The sequence below is a fragment of the Danio aesculapii genome, chromosome 22 (assembly GCF_903798145.1).
Source record: "Danio aesculapii chromosome 22, fDanAes4.1, whole genome shotgun sequence".
In the NCBI taxonomy this organism is placed as follows: Eukaryota; Metazoa; Chordata; class Actinopteri; order Cypriniformes; family Danionidae; genus Danio; species Danio aesculapii.
In genome coordinates this window covers 445,219-463,623 of record NC_079456.1, presented here as the reverse complement: position 1 = coordinate 463,623, position 18,405 = coordinate 445,219, and the positions used below count along the sequence as shown (strand labels likewise).

The following is an 18,405-nucleotide window of genomic DNA, read 5'->3' as shown; positions in this document are numbered from 1 at the left end:
AATGCGTCTTGTTTATATTCTGGCCACATGTGCTTGGCTGTATACTATATTAATAAAGTGTTTACAGTTCTGTCTTTTAAAATCTCTGTTTTAATGCATCGAGCCGCTAAGCATTTTTTCTTATGATATTTCCTAATGCTAATTACTTCCAGATCCTTCAGACACAGTCTGTGTGAGCACATGCTAGGCTATTTATGAAATCCAGACATGACAATGTTTCAGATGACTATGATGATGTCCTGTATCCTACAGCTAATCAGTCTGTCAGAATCTGGAGTCCGGTAAAATACTAAATAAAACTATAAATGATCAATAAATTATGTTTAATAAATCAAGCACGTTTATAAATAAAATGATGCAGGGCTTGAATGAGCCCTGAAACTTGTCTATAGCACTTGCTCACTGCTGCTCTTATAGTTGTGTAAATTGCTTCCTTGTCCTCATTTGTAAGTCGCTTTGGATAAAAGCGTCTGCTAAATGACTAAATGTAAATGTAAATGATCTCTGAGCACAATTACATGCACAACGTCCAGTATTACTTAAGAATTATAAGAAATAATTCCAAAAAGTTTATCATTTTAACCTGGACTCTCTGTTTTACCTCTACCCCGCAAAAGTGTGTGTCTGAAAGGGTTAATAATGCAGGCTGAGTGAAAGTAACTGTGATCATCATCAGATCTGTGTGCTGCCAGTCACATTGAGCGCAGTATTGAGTTGTGTTATCTCCGGTGAGTGTGTGCTGCCACCTAGTGTTCATAAACCATCACCGCCCCACTGAAATGAAGACCCTCATAACAGATTTCACCGGAAAACACTCTTCACACCAGTTTTATAAAAGCATTTCATTACTTCATCTCTTCATTTCACACGTCTGATTTAAACGCTTTGTTAAGGACTGAGTCGACACAAGAAATCTCCCAATGAATGAATTAAAACTTGACATATAGTGTAGTGTTGCTGAACTGTACTACAGTGAAGAGTGTTAGCAGTGTTTGTTGATGTGGTGAGAATATATCAGCCTTTTGGTTTAATTGTTTGTATTAATGTGCACGCTTTCTTGTGTTTTATGTGAGCCCTATTCTTTTGGGGAGGTGTAGATTGCTTTGTTTTATTCTGATAATGAAGGCTTGGATCGTACAGGACAACATATTAGTCATTTGTTTATGTTATGAGGAAATACCATATAGATAAGGAGAAAAGTGGGCTCAAAGTAAACCATTTTCCCCAAATGACTTCAAATTATCCAGAACAATCACAAAAGAGCACTGAAAACATCTCAGTTCATGCAAAAGTTTAATGTTTAAATATTGTTCTCTGTCAGTCATGCATTATATGAATATGTAATAGCTCTTGGTCTTGTGGAATTTAATTAATAAAGTGAAATATAAATATTAGTGTCGCTCATCGGTGAATGTGTGCTGTCTCCTTCTGTCCGCCAGGTGGCGCTGTGTGTCCTGTAATCCTGAATGCACATCCGTGTCATCATGGCGGCGGCCGCGGGGCTGCTTCTGCCCGACGACGGGATCGTGATCGCCGGTAAACGGTACTCGGGCGTCGCGCTCACCCTGGAGAACTGCTTGCTGCCGCCCGAGAGCGCGCACTGCAGCCCCTCGCACGCGCACGGGCTGTCCGCGCTCACAGAGGAGCAGCTTCGCAACCGTATGTGTGAGATGATCCAGAACGCGGGAATTCTGCTCCGCCTGCCTCAGGTCCGCGCTTTTCTGTTGCCTAGCAACCACATAAACCTAGTTAACTCGGTTAGATGGTTGTCATTATGGTCTGGCGCGGTTTCATGAGAGTTAGCTGGAGATTATCTGGTCAGACAGGTAACCTCACCTGGACTATTTAAAGGGACAGTACACCCCCAAAATGAAAGTTCAAAGTTCAAAATCAGCATAGTCTTGTTCCACACTTGTCTTCTGTTAAACACAAAGGAAGATATTCTGAAGAATGCTGGAAAACCCGCCAGCCATGTAGTATTTGTGTTTTCTACTGTGGATATCATTGGCTACTGGTTGGCTACTGGTTTCCAGCTCTAGTTATTAATTGTTTATATCTGGATTCCTGGAGAGCCGCAGCTCTGCACAGTTTTGCTCCAACTCTACTACTATACTAAGACTACTATAGACTATTAAGCAGGTGTGAGTTGGAGGTGGTTGGAGCTAAACCATGCAGAGCTGCGGTCCTCCAGGAACTGAGCTTCATGACAGCCTGTCGGCTGATTTTAATGTGCAAGACTCCAGTGACATCCCAATTAAAGCGGTGATTATATTGTGGATAATGTAGAAAGTCGGGCTGCACAATATTGGAAAAATCTGACACTGCCGTATGTTGTGTTGCCACGATATCAGTGGTGTAGTCCTAAAATAAAGGTGGTGTACTATTACACCCCACCCACATTTTAAATGAAAGTAGAACAACGAAAGTCAACGTTTCTTTCATTCATTAGCTATATATTATATATATAAGCTAGCCTTGGCAATCGGCTGTATACAGTATGTACAGTAGCTTATATAATCATTTTAATACTGAAAAAAGAGTCAATCAAGATAGTTACAACAATTCAGTTCACTATTATTTAAGTTAACTCAATAGACAGCTCGAAAGACAGCTGTTATACTCACTCTCTTTACTGGCTTATTACTTTACATTTAATAGGTTCCTTTCAGCATCAGTCAGCCATGATGTTTGATTATCACATTCATGCATGCTTGTTTTAAACTAAACTATTAGGAGTCTGTCTTCTGCTGTCGCTATTATATACTAGTAGTTTCCCTTTTAAATCGCATATTGTTACACGATGTATGAGTAGTCTTTGCCTCATTGTTTTAGTGTATATATATATATATATATGTATAGTGTCGTTCCCTGTATCGGTAGGCATGATTAAGACAAATGTGAAACACTGTTGTACAGGGGCCATTTCAGGATTTTCATTTTAAGGTGGATCAGGAACAGATCATTTTGGGGTAAACAAAGACAAACGTACATACATTTACCACATATACAGTTTTAATTAAGAATTTAAAATATTACACTAAAATTAGGGAAGTTTAATCAGAAAGATAAGTGAGTATACCGAGGGTTTATGCAATTATTGATCCTCAGAAGTGGTAATACCCAAACAGCTCGTGGAAGAAAGTAAGCATACAGAGTATACGTGCATATAGCAAGAACTACACCACTGCATGATACATATATTATTTATATATTTACACATATATTGCGATATGAAGATAATTCCAGCAGATGATTTGATTAGCTCTATTTAGAAAGATTTCATTCATTTAGATTGACTGTGATGATCAACTCTTCTTATATGAATAGTGCATCTGCATAAATTATAGTAAATTACAAGCTAAAATAAATAAATAAACAGTCAAACCGTGATCAAGTACAGGAATTAAACAATCAAATGTAAAATATCATGGTCATCATCAGGGTGTGAATTATATATTGGCGATCAGGTGGGTGGGGGAGGGGGGGTCAACTTTTTTGGTAATATTATTTTGTCTAATACAGGCTTCAGTGAATCAAATGACATGATATCTGTCTTATTAACGCAACATATTTAATCTTCAGTGTTTTGTGGAATAGTTTGGGTTTTCTGACCTACAATATCCTGCACTTTCTGAGGTTACTGTTGGTCAAACTATACAAACATCTAATTTGACTGTGTTTTCAGGCTATATGTAGAAACAAACACCTGACGTACAAGACAAGTGTTTCGTGAACTTACCGTGTGTATCGGCTTAAATTAATTTACATAATTATGCATTCACAATGGTATAATCCATTATATACGGTTGGTCAAATGTATATTTATATGATCTATTATTTAATTAGTAATATTAGTGCTAATATTAGTAATATACTGCGATATCGATGCTAAAACGATATATTGTTCAGCCCTAGTAGAAAGAACTGATATGTACTGCAATACTAAGTGTCATGTGTTCAAAATATAGCAGATCTCTATAACCGAGAGACTCAAGTATACGCTGAAAAACACCAGCTTAACTTAAATTACTTGGCTTATTCCTGAAGACTGTGTTGTAAATATTGTATTTTCAGTGTGCTTTGCAGTGGAACAATCATAACAGTGTAATGTCAACGTGTCGAATCCATTACCTGATCACTCTGAACCTCTGTTATCCCGCTCACCTTGTTTTAGTTTTTAAATGAACGATAATTCTGAACATCGAATCACATTCGTTAAATCGGCAGTGGGAATTTATGCGTTCACTGATTGGCCACAGGAGTTTCTGAAATCCACACGCAGCCTCTTTAACTTTCCTCATTATATTAGCGTTAGCATGTTTTACGTGTCGATGACTGTTTTGTCAGGTCGCCATGGCAACGGCCCAGATCCTGTTCCATCGGTTCTTCTACTGTAAATCGTTTGTGAGACACTGCGCGGAGGTGAGACATCTCTAAACTAGCTGAGTCTGCCTCTCACCACTGACCGCTTGACCTTTGACCTCTCGTGACGCAGACGGTCGCCATGGCGTGTCTTCAGCTGGCGTCTAAGATTGAGGAAGCGCCGCGGCGGGTGCGCGACGTGCTGAATGTCTTCCAGCACCTCCGACACAGGTAACGGCGTCACTCACCTGCACTACATGCACACGCATCTCCAGGCTAGTGATGGAGAGGAGAGTCATTTTGAACGAATCTTTAATGTGACTCTGAAACAATGAGTCGTCTCAGGGAGTGATTTGTTCATTGGTGCAGGCACACATTGCACAGGAGGAGGAGAAGTTGTCAGTTGGGTTTGAGTTGTTCGTTCATCAGGTGAAGGACAGAAGACAATATTACACAGCCAGAGCCAGAAAAACATTTGATCCCTTCTTCCTCTGATCATCCGCTGGTATACCTGCCAACATTTGTCCTTGAAAATCCAGGAGACCGGGAGTGGCGGGGGGGTTGGGTTAAGTTCAGGGGTGAGGTGTCTGAATAACACTCTTGAGAATCGGGTACTGTGTACTGTGGTGTTAGTAACGGTACTATGGAGCAATTGGATCCTATACCAAAGTTGGTGACCCCGGGGTTTCACAGACTGTCCCAAAATGCTGAGGACAAGGGAGGGAGGAGGGAAATTACAGGAGTTTTCCAGGGGAAGTAACAAAACGGGAGGGTGGTGGGAGATGAGTCTGAAATACGGGAGACTCCCGGGAAAAATGGGAGTGTTGGCAGGTATGCCCACCGGTGACCTACTCACACCTGCAGTTCTCCACGATGGACGTCCAGCGCCTAGACTGCAGCTCCACACAGGATGTTTGGCCAGAGGAGAAATGGTCATGCCCAACTGAGCCTGGTTTCTCTCTGGGTTTTCTCTTTCACTTTGATCAATCGGTAAAGTTTGTTCCTCCACTGTCGTCACTAGCTTGCATGGTTTGGGCCTTGTGGAGCTGCGCATGGATGGATTTGCTCTTCAGTGTTTGGACTTTCAGCAGTGAAGATTGAACTGAACTGAACTGAGCTGAACTTAAACTCTGAAACCTTTTTCAATTTCAGGTACGTATGGCTGCATTTCATTTCTTTAAACGAACGCTACGGGGCGGTGTGATGCCGTTCCTTTTTGCGCTTACCAGCTGACCGCTTACCTCCGTATGGACGGCATTCCGGCTGCAACCAGTTTGTCCCGTTAGCATGCCACGTACATCGGCTAATTTGAGATGCAGAGAGGAGTTGACCACGAAGACGGGGGTTCAGAAAGTCAGTCCAATCACAGTCGGCAGCGGCCTCTGGTGGGTTTACGCGAGAACAGGAGGCGTGAATGGCACTCGCGAGGTAAATTTGAGATCTCGAAGAGCATACACAGCGACCTCTGGCGGATTCGCGAAAACTAAAACTGCAGAAAAACGTGCCGCCGGGATGTATTTCGCGGTCTCCAGAAACGTACGTGGAGGTACGTTTTCAGAATGAGCCTGGGTTGATTACAAGTGTTGTGTTGTAATCACACCTGTATTACCTGTAAGTCATTTGAAGGCGATATCTGATGCAGAGGCATGCGGTGAAAAATTTCTGTTGCTGTAACTGAGGTAAACTGAAAGTAATGGTTCATTTCAACTCAATACATGTAGTAGACTGCTCTTTATTGAAGATACTACACACAGACATCAGAGCTTCAAGGCTATGTCACGTGAACGAAAGACTCAAACTTGTAGACCTGTCAGAAGAGCTGAGCTGAGCTAATCCAGGACAAAAGTCCAGGTATTAGGGTTGTCTCGATACTGGAATTCAATACTAATCAGTCCTGAAATTTTAAAAGCGTCCATTTCCTGTGAATATTTGTGCGCTGTGGAGCTCGTTCTTAAACAGCGCTGATTTGCCATTGTGATTGGCATTGTGATCCAGTGTCCCTGTATCTGTGGTTACGCTCAGTAAACAGCGGGGAGTTCAGTGAATTGATGAGCTTCACAGCCAATCAGTCATTTCTGTTGAGCATGTGAACACAATGGCCAGTCAGCGCTGTTTAAGAGCGAGCTCCACAGCTCCCTGATGTTCGTGGGAAATGGACGCTTATAAAATTTCAGTACTGATTGGTATCAAATTCCAGTATAGAGACAATCCTACGAGGTAAACAATGATGAATATTCTCTCTTTCTTACAGCACACTAGTTCTGACTTGTCTGTAGTGTGGTCAACCTTCAGGCTAGTTGTAGATGAGTTTGGAAGGAACTCGTAACATACTAATGATATTTTGGCAGATTGAACTAAATGAAGGAAATGAGTCGAATAAAGATTCGTTCATCGTGATCAACGAGACTCAAAGGTCAGAGCAGGTAAAATGATCAGAACTTCACTAGTCCTGGGCTCCATCCTAAATCGCATACTTCACTACTCTATGGTATGTAAGCGAGTGGTCTGAATATCGGTTGTGTAGTAAACTCAGACTCTAATGTAGTACATACTGGACTAGTCCCTCATTTCGGGCGCTGTCCTGAAGCTGTGCATGTGTTCATCAGGAGCGTCGGCCCCATGCTGCTGGATGGCGAGTACATCAACCGCAAGACTCAGGTGATTAAAGCGGAGCGGCGTGTGCTGAAAGAGCTGGGCTTCTGCGTCCACGTCAAACACCCACACAAGGTCAGAGCGCCGCATGCTGGAAGACACCTTGTAATGCTCGTAGGCAATATCACAAGGACAGTCACACTTTCACATCCATTTACTGCATTTTAGGATAGGAATGTACTTTTACATGAGTACTGAAGTTCTATCTAATGCATGAGGGTTAACCAATTTAGGACAGAAGTTACATTTTTTTGAAAATAAGCACATTCTTATTTAACGCATGAGGTTAAACCAGCATGTTGACATGTACATTTGCTGCATTTCAGAACAGAAATCTGATTTTTACCAAAATATCCAAAAGCCTGAGGTTAAAATGTGCATTATTCACGTGCATCTGCTGCTGTGTTTTACAACAGAAACGTAATTTTCCAGAAAATGCTGATCGGTGAGTTTAGACTGACAGGTTAATGCAAACGTTTACTGCATTATAGGCCAGATATGTGATTGTATACAAATTCTGATCTAGCATATTTTGAGCTTCAGTGCCACAGATGCATGTTTGTGTTACTTCTTAGGAAACTAACTTTTTATGAAAGCGTGCAAATTCTTAACAAAAACATTACAAGAGTCCCAATATTGCATGCATTGACTGCAGTAAAGGCTAAAACCAGAAGTATTGACATTCTTAAGTTGTCCTGCATGTGAGAGTGTGTAGTTAAGACTGATGTTGGGTCCTCATCAGACACGGAAGAAGAATTTTTCATTAAACTCTTGCGACAGAGGCGATTGAGCTGAATTCTGCACTTGTGCTGTAAACATGTCTTGCTTCGATAATTTGCCTCTATTTCCATGTTTGCATTGAGTATGCAGTTTACTCGTGTGAATACTTAATTCCATGATTGGTGTGAACCCAGCATATAGCATTGTTTGCTTGTCTTGTGTTCATCGTGAGGATGTTTAGTGTCTGCATAAGCAGTGGAGTACAGTGGTCCCTCGTTTATTGTGGGAGTTACGTTCTAACAACCCTCTTAAAAAAACTGCTTAAGCCAGCCTAAGCTGGTTTTAGCCGGTCGACCAGGCTGGTTTTAGAGGGGTTTTGGCCACATCCTGGCAAAACAGCGTGGTTTAAGCTGGACATAGCTGGTTTTGGCTGGGCTCCCAGCCTGGCTAAGTTGGTCAGGCTGGATTTAGCTGGTCATCTCCCAGCCTGACCAGCTAAGACCAGGCTGGAAATGACTGGAAACCAGCCTGGAAATGGCCAAAACCCCTCTAAAACCAGCCTGGTCGACCAGCTAAAACCAGCCAACCATCCTAGGCTGGTTTAGGCTGTTTTTTCAGTAGGGAATATCCTGCTATAGGTGAACTCCACAAAGTAGTCCGCTTTATTTTTTACAATTATTCTAGATGTTTTAAGGCTGTAACCCCCCTCACTACACACTTTATACACTTTTGAGTGCAACGTCTTGCTGCGGACAGTTACAACCCTTTTTGCATCCTTGTTGAAACTCACACTGCTAGCGATCGAAGAGTTATGTTAATTTGGCAAGCTGAAAGCATTCTGTACTGCGCAGGAGACACGGAGGAGACTGAGTGACTGGTCTACAGCCAATCAGGATGCAGAACACAATGACTGAAAAAACAAACGAAATCAGGGAAACTGAGAGACCGTGAACGGCGAACTGCGTTATAGCGAGGGACCACTGTACTGTATGAGTTGCACTCATCTGCAAACTCTCTGTAGGGTACTTCGAAAGCGCTGCATTACAGAAACTGCAGTGATGGGCCTGATAGGCAGGGGTCTACTTTGACTTTTGAGTTCATCTTCAAAAAAAAAACCCTGTCGTGAGCGAGTTCTGAGGGTGTGTTACCTGTGCAGGTGATCGTGATGTACCTTCAGGTTCTGGAGTGTGAGAAGAACACCAGACTGGTTCAGATGGCCTGGTGAGATCTTTAAACATCGCATTAAACACGACTCAGTTGCATTGGTTATATTGGATCATCTGTCTCTTCAGGAACTACATGAACGACAGCTTGAGGACTGATGTGTTTTTGAGATTCAGGGCTGAAACTGTTGCTTGTGCGTGCATCTTTCTTTCTGCAAGAGTGCTACAGGTGAGCATGCACAGACTAATGATGCACATGCTAATGATGCACATGCTAATGATGCACGCGATGTTTCCCTGAACTTCATCTTTCTCTCCCGTCAGATCCCTCTGCCTGACCGGCCGCCCTGGTTCTTGCTGTTTGGGGCGACCGAACAGGACCTGATTGAGGTCAGTTGCTGTATTTTGCGGCTGTACAGCCTGCGGTGTGACTCGCTGACTGCACTACAGCAGCAGGTGGAGGAAAGGCGTTTAACTTTGGACCCACAAAACAACACAAGCAAACCTGCCGATGAAACTCTGATGAGAGACCCGGGAGCCGGATTCTCTCCTGCATCTAAAGCCGGTGCGTTCCTCTACCCAGAGTAGATTCTGTTTATACTACAGGTCTGGTAAATGCTTGATTCTGATTGGCTGATGGTCACGGTTTGGTTATTGTCAGATAAAGGCACAGCTGAAGTAGTTCCGGCAGGTTTAGAACACATTACAGCTCCATATCACTCCGCTGAATGATTAGAGTTATTCCACAGCTACAACAGTCAGAAATCACATCAGAACACAACAGAAGGAGGAGGAGATGTGGAGGACACTAGTGCTACACACAGGAGCAAAAACCTGACAAATAAACTCTCAAACACAACATCTCAACTGTGGATTTAATAGCTGTGCTAGACACCAGAGGAGAAGAGGATAATCACCTTGGAGGAAATGGGGTCCATGGGGTTTTGCTCACATGTGAGGGGAGGACGAATGTGAGATTGACAGGCGGATCAGTGCAGCAGCAGCAGTAATGCAGTCGATTTACCGGTCCGTTGTGGTAAAGAAGGAGCTGAGCCAAAAGGCAAAGCTCTCGATATACCGGTCAGTTTACGTTCCTACTCTAACCTATGGTCATGAGCTTTGGGTCACGACCGAAAGGACAAGATCTCGGATACAAGCGGCCGAAATGAGTTTCCTTCGTAGGCTAGCAGGGCGCACCCTTATAGATAGGGTGAGAAGCTCTGTCACCCTTGGAGGAGCTCTGAGTAGAGCCGCTGCTCTTCCACATCCAGAGAACTCAGCTGAGGTGGCTCGGGCATCTGTTTTGGATGCCTACCTAGAGAGGTGTTCCAGGCATGCCCCACCAAGACCTAGGACACACTGGAGTGGATATGTCTCTCGGCTGACCTGGGAACACCTCAGGATCCCCTCGGAGGAGCTGAAAGAAGTGTCTGGGGTGAGGGAAGTCTGGGGTTTTCTCCTGAGACTGCTGCCCCCGCAACCCGGCCCCGGATAAGCGGATGAAAATGAAATGAATTGCACAGTTGAGGAGTAACAGACAATGTTATTCACCACATCACCACCTCAAGTGTTCATTACTCTCTAATAATTCACCAGCCCATCATCAGTTATTCCTTACATGTTCATTCTCTTATTCTTCCCCAGCATCTCCTGCAGAAACCCAGAAGAATCATGAATCTCCACTGTCACGTCTCGCTCTTAAGAACGTCTGTCGAAAGATCTCGAGGAGAGACATGTGAGTTAGTCTCTTGCTGTCTGAGAGTTTCTTGATTTCCGTCTCCAGCCTGATAGCTGATGTGCATCTAGGTGTCACACAGTAGTGGACTGCAGCAGGTAGTGCACTAGTGTTTCCTGTTTCTCTCTCAGGAGGAAGCGCCTGAGCCGCAGTGATGAGCGCCGTAACACTCGCTGCATGCGGTCGTCTCCCAGACGCAGGTAACAGCTCACCTTCAGCACACACACCTGGATCTTACCTCAGAGGACAGTGTCACCCATCACCTGTCTGTCTTCCAGACGCAGTCGCAGTGTCTCCTCTCCGTCTACATCTCACAGACACCGACAGCGGGAACGAGTGCGGAAAAAAGCATCTTCATCTCACAGAAGATGATGATGTCATCAGGTGTAAGAGGGAGGGACCCAAAACTGACCAATCAGACCACATCTGTAAAGCCTCTTATACTGCCAGTGTTGGGGAAGTTACTTTTAATAGTAATAGATTGCGATCTTGAGTTACTTCTTTAACAAAAGAGGTCATGTGTTGCAGTATTTTATCAGTACTTTTTATTTCTGGGCTGGGATTGCTTCTTTGATAGAATATAACCAATAATAAATAAAGCATTTTGAATGACAAGGCTCAGGCTGAAATGTAGACTCATGTCTGTACAGTTGAGCTCAAACAAAACAAGCTAACTTTCTGGATTGCAAGAAGAATCAGACTCATAAAGTTAAAGTTCAACATTTTCTGCAATATATACAGTATTCAGAATATTCACTTCACAGTTTTTATTCATTTTAAGGGATGCTGTAGTGTTTTTGTGCAGGAGAGATAAGTAAATATGTTTACATTGAAGCAGAACCACAACAATATACAAACACATCTGTTTTTTCCCTACTCTGGAATACATTAAATTTAGTTTTATTCTGGAAAATTAACTCTGGATGAATTAAATAAAAAATTCAAATGTTATTAATTAATTGTACTGTGAGTTAATGTCTTGGAAAGAAAAAAGAAATGCGCAACCCTACTAGTTACTTCACAAAAGTAATCTGATTACATAACTCGCATTACATGTAACGCATTACCTCTGTACTGCCTTTTAAAAGACAAGAGTTTTAATAAAATTCAAGCCTTTTAAAAACTGTGAGACTCTTTTAAAAGTTAGCATTAGCAAACAGCAAAGAACCGTTTGTTTGGACCCCTGATATTAATCCCTATGGGATGGAGGTGCGCACACTAATGAATTAGGCTGCTAACTAGTGAGAGCTTAATGAGCCTGGCGGGAACAGTGAGTCCCTGGTGTGTCCTAATGCATGTGTATCTCTGGTGGAATCTCACCGGCCCCTCATGGTATCTTCTCCTTCAGCGACAGGACCAGGATGGAGCAGATTTGGCGTGTTGGGCTGATATATATGTGGTAACTGTGGTGATGAAGGTATGAGGTCACCGAGACGTCACTGAGAGACGCTTCATAAATACTGAAAAATCTGGAGCGTTTGCAACACTCTATTGATAAGGAATGGCTACTACGGCTAAACCCCTGACCGTCTCTCAGCGCGCACTTTCATCTCCACTCTATATCGCCTTTTACATGTTTCTGGTGCTGCTGGGGAACGTGGGGAACAGTTTGGTCATCGGGGTGGTCGGCGAGGGCCTTCTGCGGGAGCCGGGAGTCGCCCGCAGCTCCGATATTATCCTGGTCAACATGGCTTTATCCAACCTGATGGTGTCGTTGACAAGAAACTCTCTTCTGGTGATTTCCGACATGGGAGTGCAGGTACGACAGAATGACTATAGCATGGTGGAGTCGGATGTTGTTTCAGTGTAAATTGATGATTGAAAAAGAACCGAAGTACTTAATAATCAATGTAATACACACGGTTGACCTTTAGACCGCTGAGAAGATCAAGAGGTACAGTCGACAAGTCCAGTCCTATTGCGAGATTTAAACCGGGCAGAGCTAATACAGGTATACAAGTACAGTACATCTGAAGTAGATCAAAACATTTCATCAAAGCTGTCCTAAAAGCAACATGTATTGATTGTTCCTGTCTAAGGACAACATTGAAGAAATCTTTTGATCCACTCCAAATGTTGACTACTGTATACCTGTATCAGAGCTCCACCTGCTTAGATCTTAATTTAAGCTAATTTAGCTTGGATAGAAATTATCCCAAAGTTTTGGAGCTGTTAAATCTCAAACTAGAAACCAGTGGACCAGTGCCTAGGCTGGTGTAATGGTGTCTGAAGGAGGTGCGCAGAGGTCACTGTGTACAGGGATTTACAGTGAGAAGTTAAATATCATAGGTCAAAACAGACTGTGTGAGCACTACCAAAATCTTTGTCTGAGATCAAATAATAAAACATTTTCAGATAAATGTCAAATGTGCTGTGAATGCAAGGTTCTACATGCTGGTCCACTGTGGAAATTGATGCCATTTATTTCTTCGCATTACATGTAGCTTTAAAAAACAATATTTCCCACTATTCCGCTAGGAGTGAGGACTAGTTTAGGGTTTTTCCAAATTGGATGAGAAAAGGTCAGTAGTGCAGGAGTGGTGAACCTCTGTGTATGTGGGACAGCGGTGACCTAATGGTTAGAGAGTTGGACATGTAATCTAAAGGTTGCAGGTTTGAGTCTCAACACCAGCAGGGATTGTAGGTGTTGGGAGTGAATAACCAGTGCTCTTACCACCCTCAATACCACGGCTGAGGTGAGTCCCTTGAGTAAGGCACAAACCCCCATCTACTCCCCGGCAGCCCACTGCTCCAGGTGTGCGTGTGACACATTTTGTTGATTATAATTTACATTAATTAGGGTTATTTTAAGTTGACTTACATATAAGTATATTCAGGAGAATGTTTTGTTTGAGCAGTGTCAGCAGATATTAAGCAGACCGTCTACTAATACTCTAATGAGAATAGGTTGGCATGTAGTGGTGATGTATATTACAGTCAACAAAACGTGCAAAAGCGACCAGCAAAATGAAGTGGTAACATATTTATGATTGTGAATCTTCTTGACTCTTTTCAGTGTGAATTGATCAGCTTCGCTCCTTCCTCACAGGTTTTCCTCAATAGAAACTGGTGCCGCTTCATGATGGGCCTGTGGGTTTGGGTCCGCTCTGCAAATGTGTGGTCGACGTTTTTTCTGAGCGCATTTCACTTCCAGACACTGCGTCGGGTCGCTCCGCCTGTCTCAAATGTGCACGGTCACCCCGGACCCCCTCGATCTCTCATATTTGGCTTGTGCCTCATCTGGAGCCTCAACATGATCTACTCCATCCCTGCCTTCATCTTCTCCAAGAACGGAGACACGAACTCCACAGAGGTAAGTCCATCTCTTTAGCCGTCCCAGGTTGAATTTAACATGTGGGTTCCTTTTATTTTAACCTTTGACCTCTCCTGCAGTCACTGATGTTGGTGAGCAGCACCACTCGGCCACTGCTGGGCTGCATCTGGGACTTTCCTTCAGCCTACAGCGGCCTGGCCTTCGCCACCTCCTCCATGATCCTACACGAGTCCATCCCCATCTGCCTGATGAGTATCACCAACATGGGCTCACTGTTGGCTCTGTACGCTCACGGTCAGGCCCGGAGAGCTGCCAAGAAGAGTCCAGACGCTCCGGTGGTCTCCCGCATCCCTGCAGAACGACGGGCGGCAAAGGTGAGGAGATCGTCAAAGTAACCCTTTAGATGGGCCTGTGTTCTGAGAGCTAAAGAGCTTATGTTGATGTTCTCAGTCTGTAGATTTCAAGTGAGCAAAGGTCTCTCACATGCACACACACACACACACACACACACACACACACACACACACACACATGCACACACACACACACACACACACACACACACACACACACACACACACACACACACACACACACACACACACACACACACACACATTATAATTCATATAACTCTATATAAATGTCAGAAACTAGGCTGTTTTTGCTCTGCAGTTGATGATCAATAGTAAAAATGACTAAAAGTACCTACAAACTAGCATGAATGCATGATTATATGCTGTCGTGTATGTAATTAAAAAGTGATTATAATGGAAGTCAATGGGGCAAAAACAGCCACCAACAAAAGCAAAGGAGAGTACATTTGCCCAGAGTGTGTTGATGAGTTTTCACATTGACATTGAAGCATTTTCCCTAATTAAGTGTCAATATAAAATTTGTCACCAAAAATCATTTTATTTTCTGAATCGTTGTGGCCAAATTAAGACTCAAACCCCTCAACAGCACACAGGGGTTAAATCCCTCATAAACATATTCTGTCATGTCAGAATTACCATACTCTTCAACTGTATTGCACAATTTCTTACCTATAGACGCATCAATTCAGTTTCATCGATGCTGTTTTTCTTCAACTATTGGTGGATGAACACATTACTGCAAGAAAACTGAAGTGCACATGTGGACCCTTAATGACATCTGTCAGCACATGGACTGTTTTGATGCTGTGTGAACTGTGCGCTGACCATGGCATATGCATGTACTGTAATGTTAAGTAACCCAAATCTTAATAACACATCGAGTATGATATTTGTGTCCTTTATCTCTATATTAATTGGCTTTCTCTTGCTGGACAAGTTAAAAACACTGTAATGCCCCTAAATGACGATTAAGTCATCAATATTTATGGTTACTTTTATTAATAGAGATTTTAAATATCCACTAAGCTTTTATTTTTATTTTTAATCAACAAGATGACCCCACTGTTTCATATCCAAATTACAGTCCGGTTTGGATTTCAGTGGCTCTGTCAAATCTGTCTGGATGATAGAAAGGTTTACTCCAGGGTTCAGCTCCAAGCCTACTGAAACACACGGCTAATCAGAGTTTTCACACTCACTAGACACGCCAGAGCTGAACTGTGCTGGACTGGACGAATCAGCGCAGCTCCAGACCCAAACTCTAATTATGCCATGATGATGTCATTTCCTGTACTGATGATCTTCATGGATCCTCCATTATAGATGTGATCGTTTGGGACGAGTAGCTGCGGGTCCGCTGGGAGCTCATGAGCAAGTCGGCTCATGTTTGAGGACAGAACTCTCACTACATTGCGTTAATAAGCAGACGCATTTCCATTACACATTTCTGCAAATTTGATCAATATCAGTGTTAACTCTGGTAAAATGGCAGCTTGACCATTAACCACTGTTTTCTGACTTAATTCATCCTAAAATCATAAACGAGTGTTTCTGAAAATCATGTCGATCAAGGTTATTATAGTTAACGAACGCAAACAATAAAGCTACAACTAAAATTGAAAAACATTTTCATTAACTGAAATAAAAATAAAAACCAAGAAAAAAATATATAACTTACTGAAACTGACTAAAATTATAGCAAAAACATCCTTCATTTTCATCTTTGTAAATGTATTTACTGTTAGCCTTTTATCTGTTTACATCGCGCTGCAGGTGTTTGACCTGTACGGCACCTCAGAGTCTGTGATGCTATTGGCCAGATCAGGCTGGTCCTCCTCCAGTCATCCTCACTGTTGCACTGTGACAGCATTAAATTCAGAGACTTAAAATTATTCATTCATTTTCTTTTCGGCTTTGTCCCTTTATTAATTGGGGGTCACCACAGCGGAATGAACCACCAACTATTCCAGCATATATTTTACACAGCTGATGCCCTTCCAGCTGCAACCTGTCACCAGGAAACATCCACACACACTCATTCACACACACATACACTACAGACAATTTAGCTTACCAATCTCCCTATAAGCGCATGTGTTTGGACTGTGGAGGAAATCGGAGCACCTGGAGGAAACCCACACCAACATGGGGAGAACATGCAAACTCCACACAGAAACACCAACTGACCCAGCTGAGGCTCGAACCAGTGAACTTCTTGCTGTGGGGCTACAGTGCTAACCACTGAGCCACTGCGTCGCCCACTTAAAATGATTAATTTACCACATTTGTGCCCAATATTGGGTTTTATTTCTATATTAGTGATCGCGATCGTGAACGAATCATTCTTTTTAACCGGATCTTCTAAGTGAACCGATTGAACTAATTCACCAAAATCAATCATTTGAAACCATTCGTGTATCCAATAAGCACTAATCCACAAGCTACTTACTTTTCACATGCTGGATCCCTCCTCTGACTGGAAATAAACCAGTATATACTGAGTTATTCAGTTACTAGAACAGTACACTGAGATCAGACTTGAGAAGCAGATTCAGATCTACCGAACGAGGCGTACCGCATCATCAAGATTGATCATAATGCATAGCCTACGTCATGACATGTTAATACAAAAATAAAAACGTTTCCATCGCGATTTTGAGAAATTGTCCTGTTTCCAAACCTCATGCGAGCATCTTTTTTCCACATATCTGAGCTTACGTGTACACATTTGCAGTGGTTAATAGAATTTTCAATTCGTCACTTCAGTTTGCGCACATTTAAGCGTAATGGAAATGCGTTAATGATGCTATAGATTAAGTGATAATAAAGAGGCGTCTCTGTGTGTTTGCGCAGGTGATTCTGGCGCTCAACATCCTCTTCATTCTGTCATGGGGCACCAGCATCATCTCCGTCAACTATTTCAACTATAACCGCGGATCGTCCACAGAATGGCTGCTCATTGTCGCTCGTATCGGCAACATCACCTTCATCGCACTTTCACCGATCGTCCTGGCGGTGGGACACCGGAGACTGCGAGCGTTTCTAGCGTCAATCCTGACACGTTTAATAGCTCTCTGTCACCACCTATGGACATGCAAGCTTCACAAATGAAATATATATCTAGAATTATTCACACCCCTGGCAAATTCTGACTTACAGTTTCTGTTCAAATGTAAATAAACGCTGAGAGAATAAATGTCCACAATGATGCCCCAATGATGCACTATCTTTAGAGAGAAGCCTGTGTCATTTACGGTCTAAATTCAGAATTTACCAGGGGTATGAGTAATACTGGGCTTGACTGTATAATATATAACCATTTATTTATTTATTTATAATAAAATATAATATAATAAACTATTTACAGGATTATGAGATATATGCAATGTGTCACATATTTATTTTTAATAAAGTTGCGTTGATTATCCAAGTATGAAGGCAGTTGTGTGGCATTTATTGCTGACTTTTAATTGATGTACCAAATAGGATGCATTAAATGTAAGTTTATTTATTTAGGGTGTATTAAACGTACATTATAGACATGTAATCGAGTAGACATATAAACATCAGAGAGAGAGAGAGTAGATCATCCATAATCAAGATCAAAATAAAGTCATTCATTCGGCTTAGTCTCTATTTCAGGGGTCACCACAGCAGAATGAACCAACAACTATTCCAACATGTGTTTTACACAGCGGATAACCTTCCAGCTGCAACCCAGTACTGGGAAACACCCATACACACTCATTCACACACACTCATCCACTACGGCCAGTTTAGTTGATCAGTTCCCCTATACTGCATGTGTTTGGACTGTGGGGGAAACCGGAGCACCCGGAGGAAACCCACACCAACACGGGGAGAACATGCAAACTCCACACCAACTGACCCAGCTGGGACTCGAACCAGTGACCTTCTTGCTGTGAGACCACAGTGCTGACCACTGTGCCACCGTGCTGCCTACTCAAAATCAAGTATTAAAGTAAGTTTAATCATCTCCAGAGTGACATTATTGATTTCATTCCTTAGGTTAGGGTGTTCTGTTGAGCCTCATTCTTATGGTAGATTAACCCAGCATGTCTTATATTTACCCAGAAGGTTGTTTTTAAGTCTTCAACATTA

General features: G+C 42.6%; 2 protein-coding genes across 3 annotated transcripts; both read left to right on the top strand.

The window, feature by feature from the left end:
• Window positions 1-1,480: 1,480 nt before the first annotated feature.
• On the top strand, window positions 1,481-11,523 carry LOC130215705 (cyclin-L1-like). Of its 2 annotated transcripts, none has more exons than XM_056447543.1 (10): window positions 1,481-1,709; window positions 4,348-4,422; window positions 4,496-4,593; window positions 6,969-7,089; window positions 8,891-8,955; window positions 9,027-9,126; window positions 9,222-9,462; window positions 10,542-10,632; window positions 10,767-10,832; window positions 10,911-11,523. In XM_056447543.1, the coding sequence occupies exons 1-10, from the start codon at window positions 1,485-1,487 to the stop codon at window positions 11,002-11,004; spliced, it is 1,176 nt and encodes a 391-aa protein (XP_056303518.1). In that variant the 5' UTR covers window positions 1,481-1,484; the 3' UTR covers window positions 11,005-11,523. The 2 variants fall into 2 exon arrangements, with proteins under 2 accessions (XP_056303518.1, XP_056303517.1); XM_056447542.1 differs by having other exon boundaries at window positions 10,764-10,832; window positions 10,911-11,519.
• Window positions 11,524-11,669: 146 nt separating this feature from the next.
• On the top strand, window positions 11,670-17,885 carry LOC130215706 (olfactory receptor class A-like protein 4). Its single transcript, XM_056447544.1, has 4 exons — window positions 11,670-12,391; window positions 13,682-13,945; window positions 14,026-14,280; window positions 17,137-17,885. The coding sequence occupies exons 1-4, from the start codon at window positions 12,134-12,136 to the stop codon at window positions 17,392-17,394; spliced, it is 1,035 nt and encodes a 344-aa protein (XP_056303519.1). The 5' UTR covers window positions 11,670-12,133; the 3' UTR covers window positions 17,395-17,885.
• The last annotated feature ends 520 nt before the right edge of the window (window positions 17,886-18,405 follow it).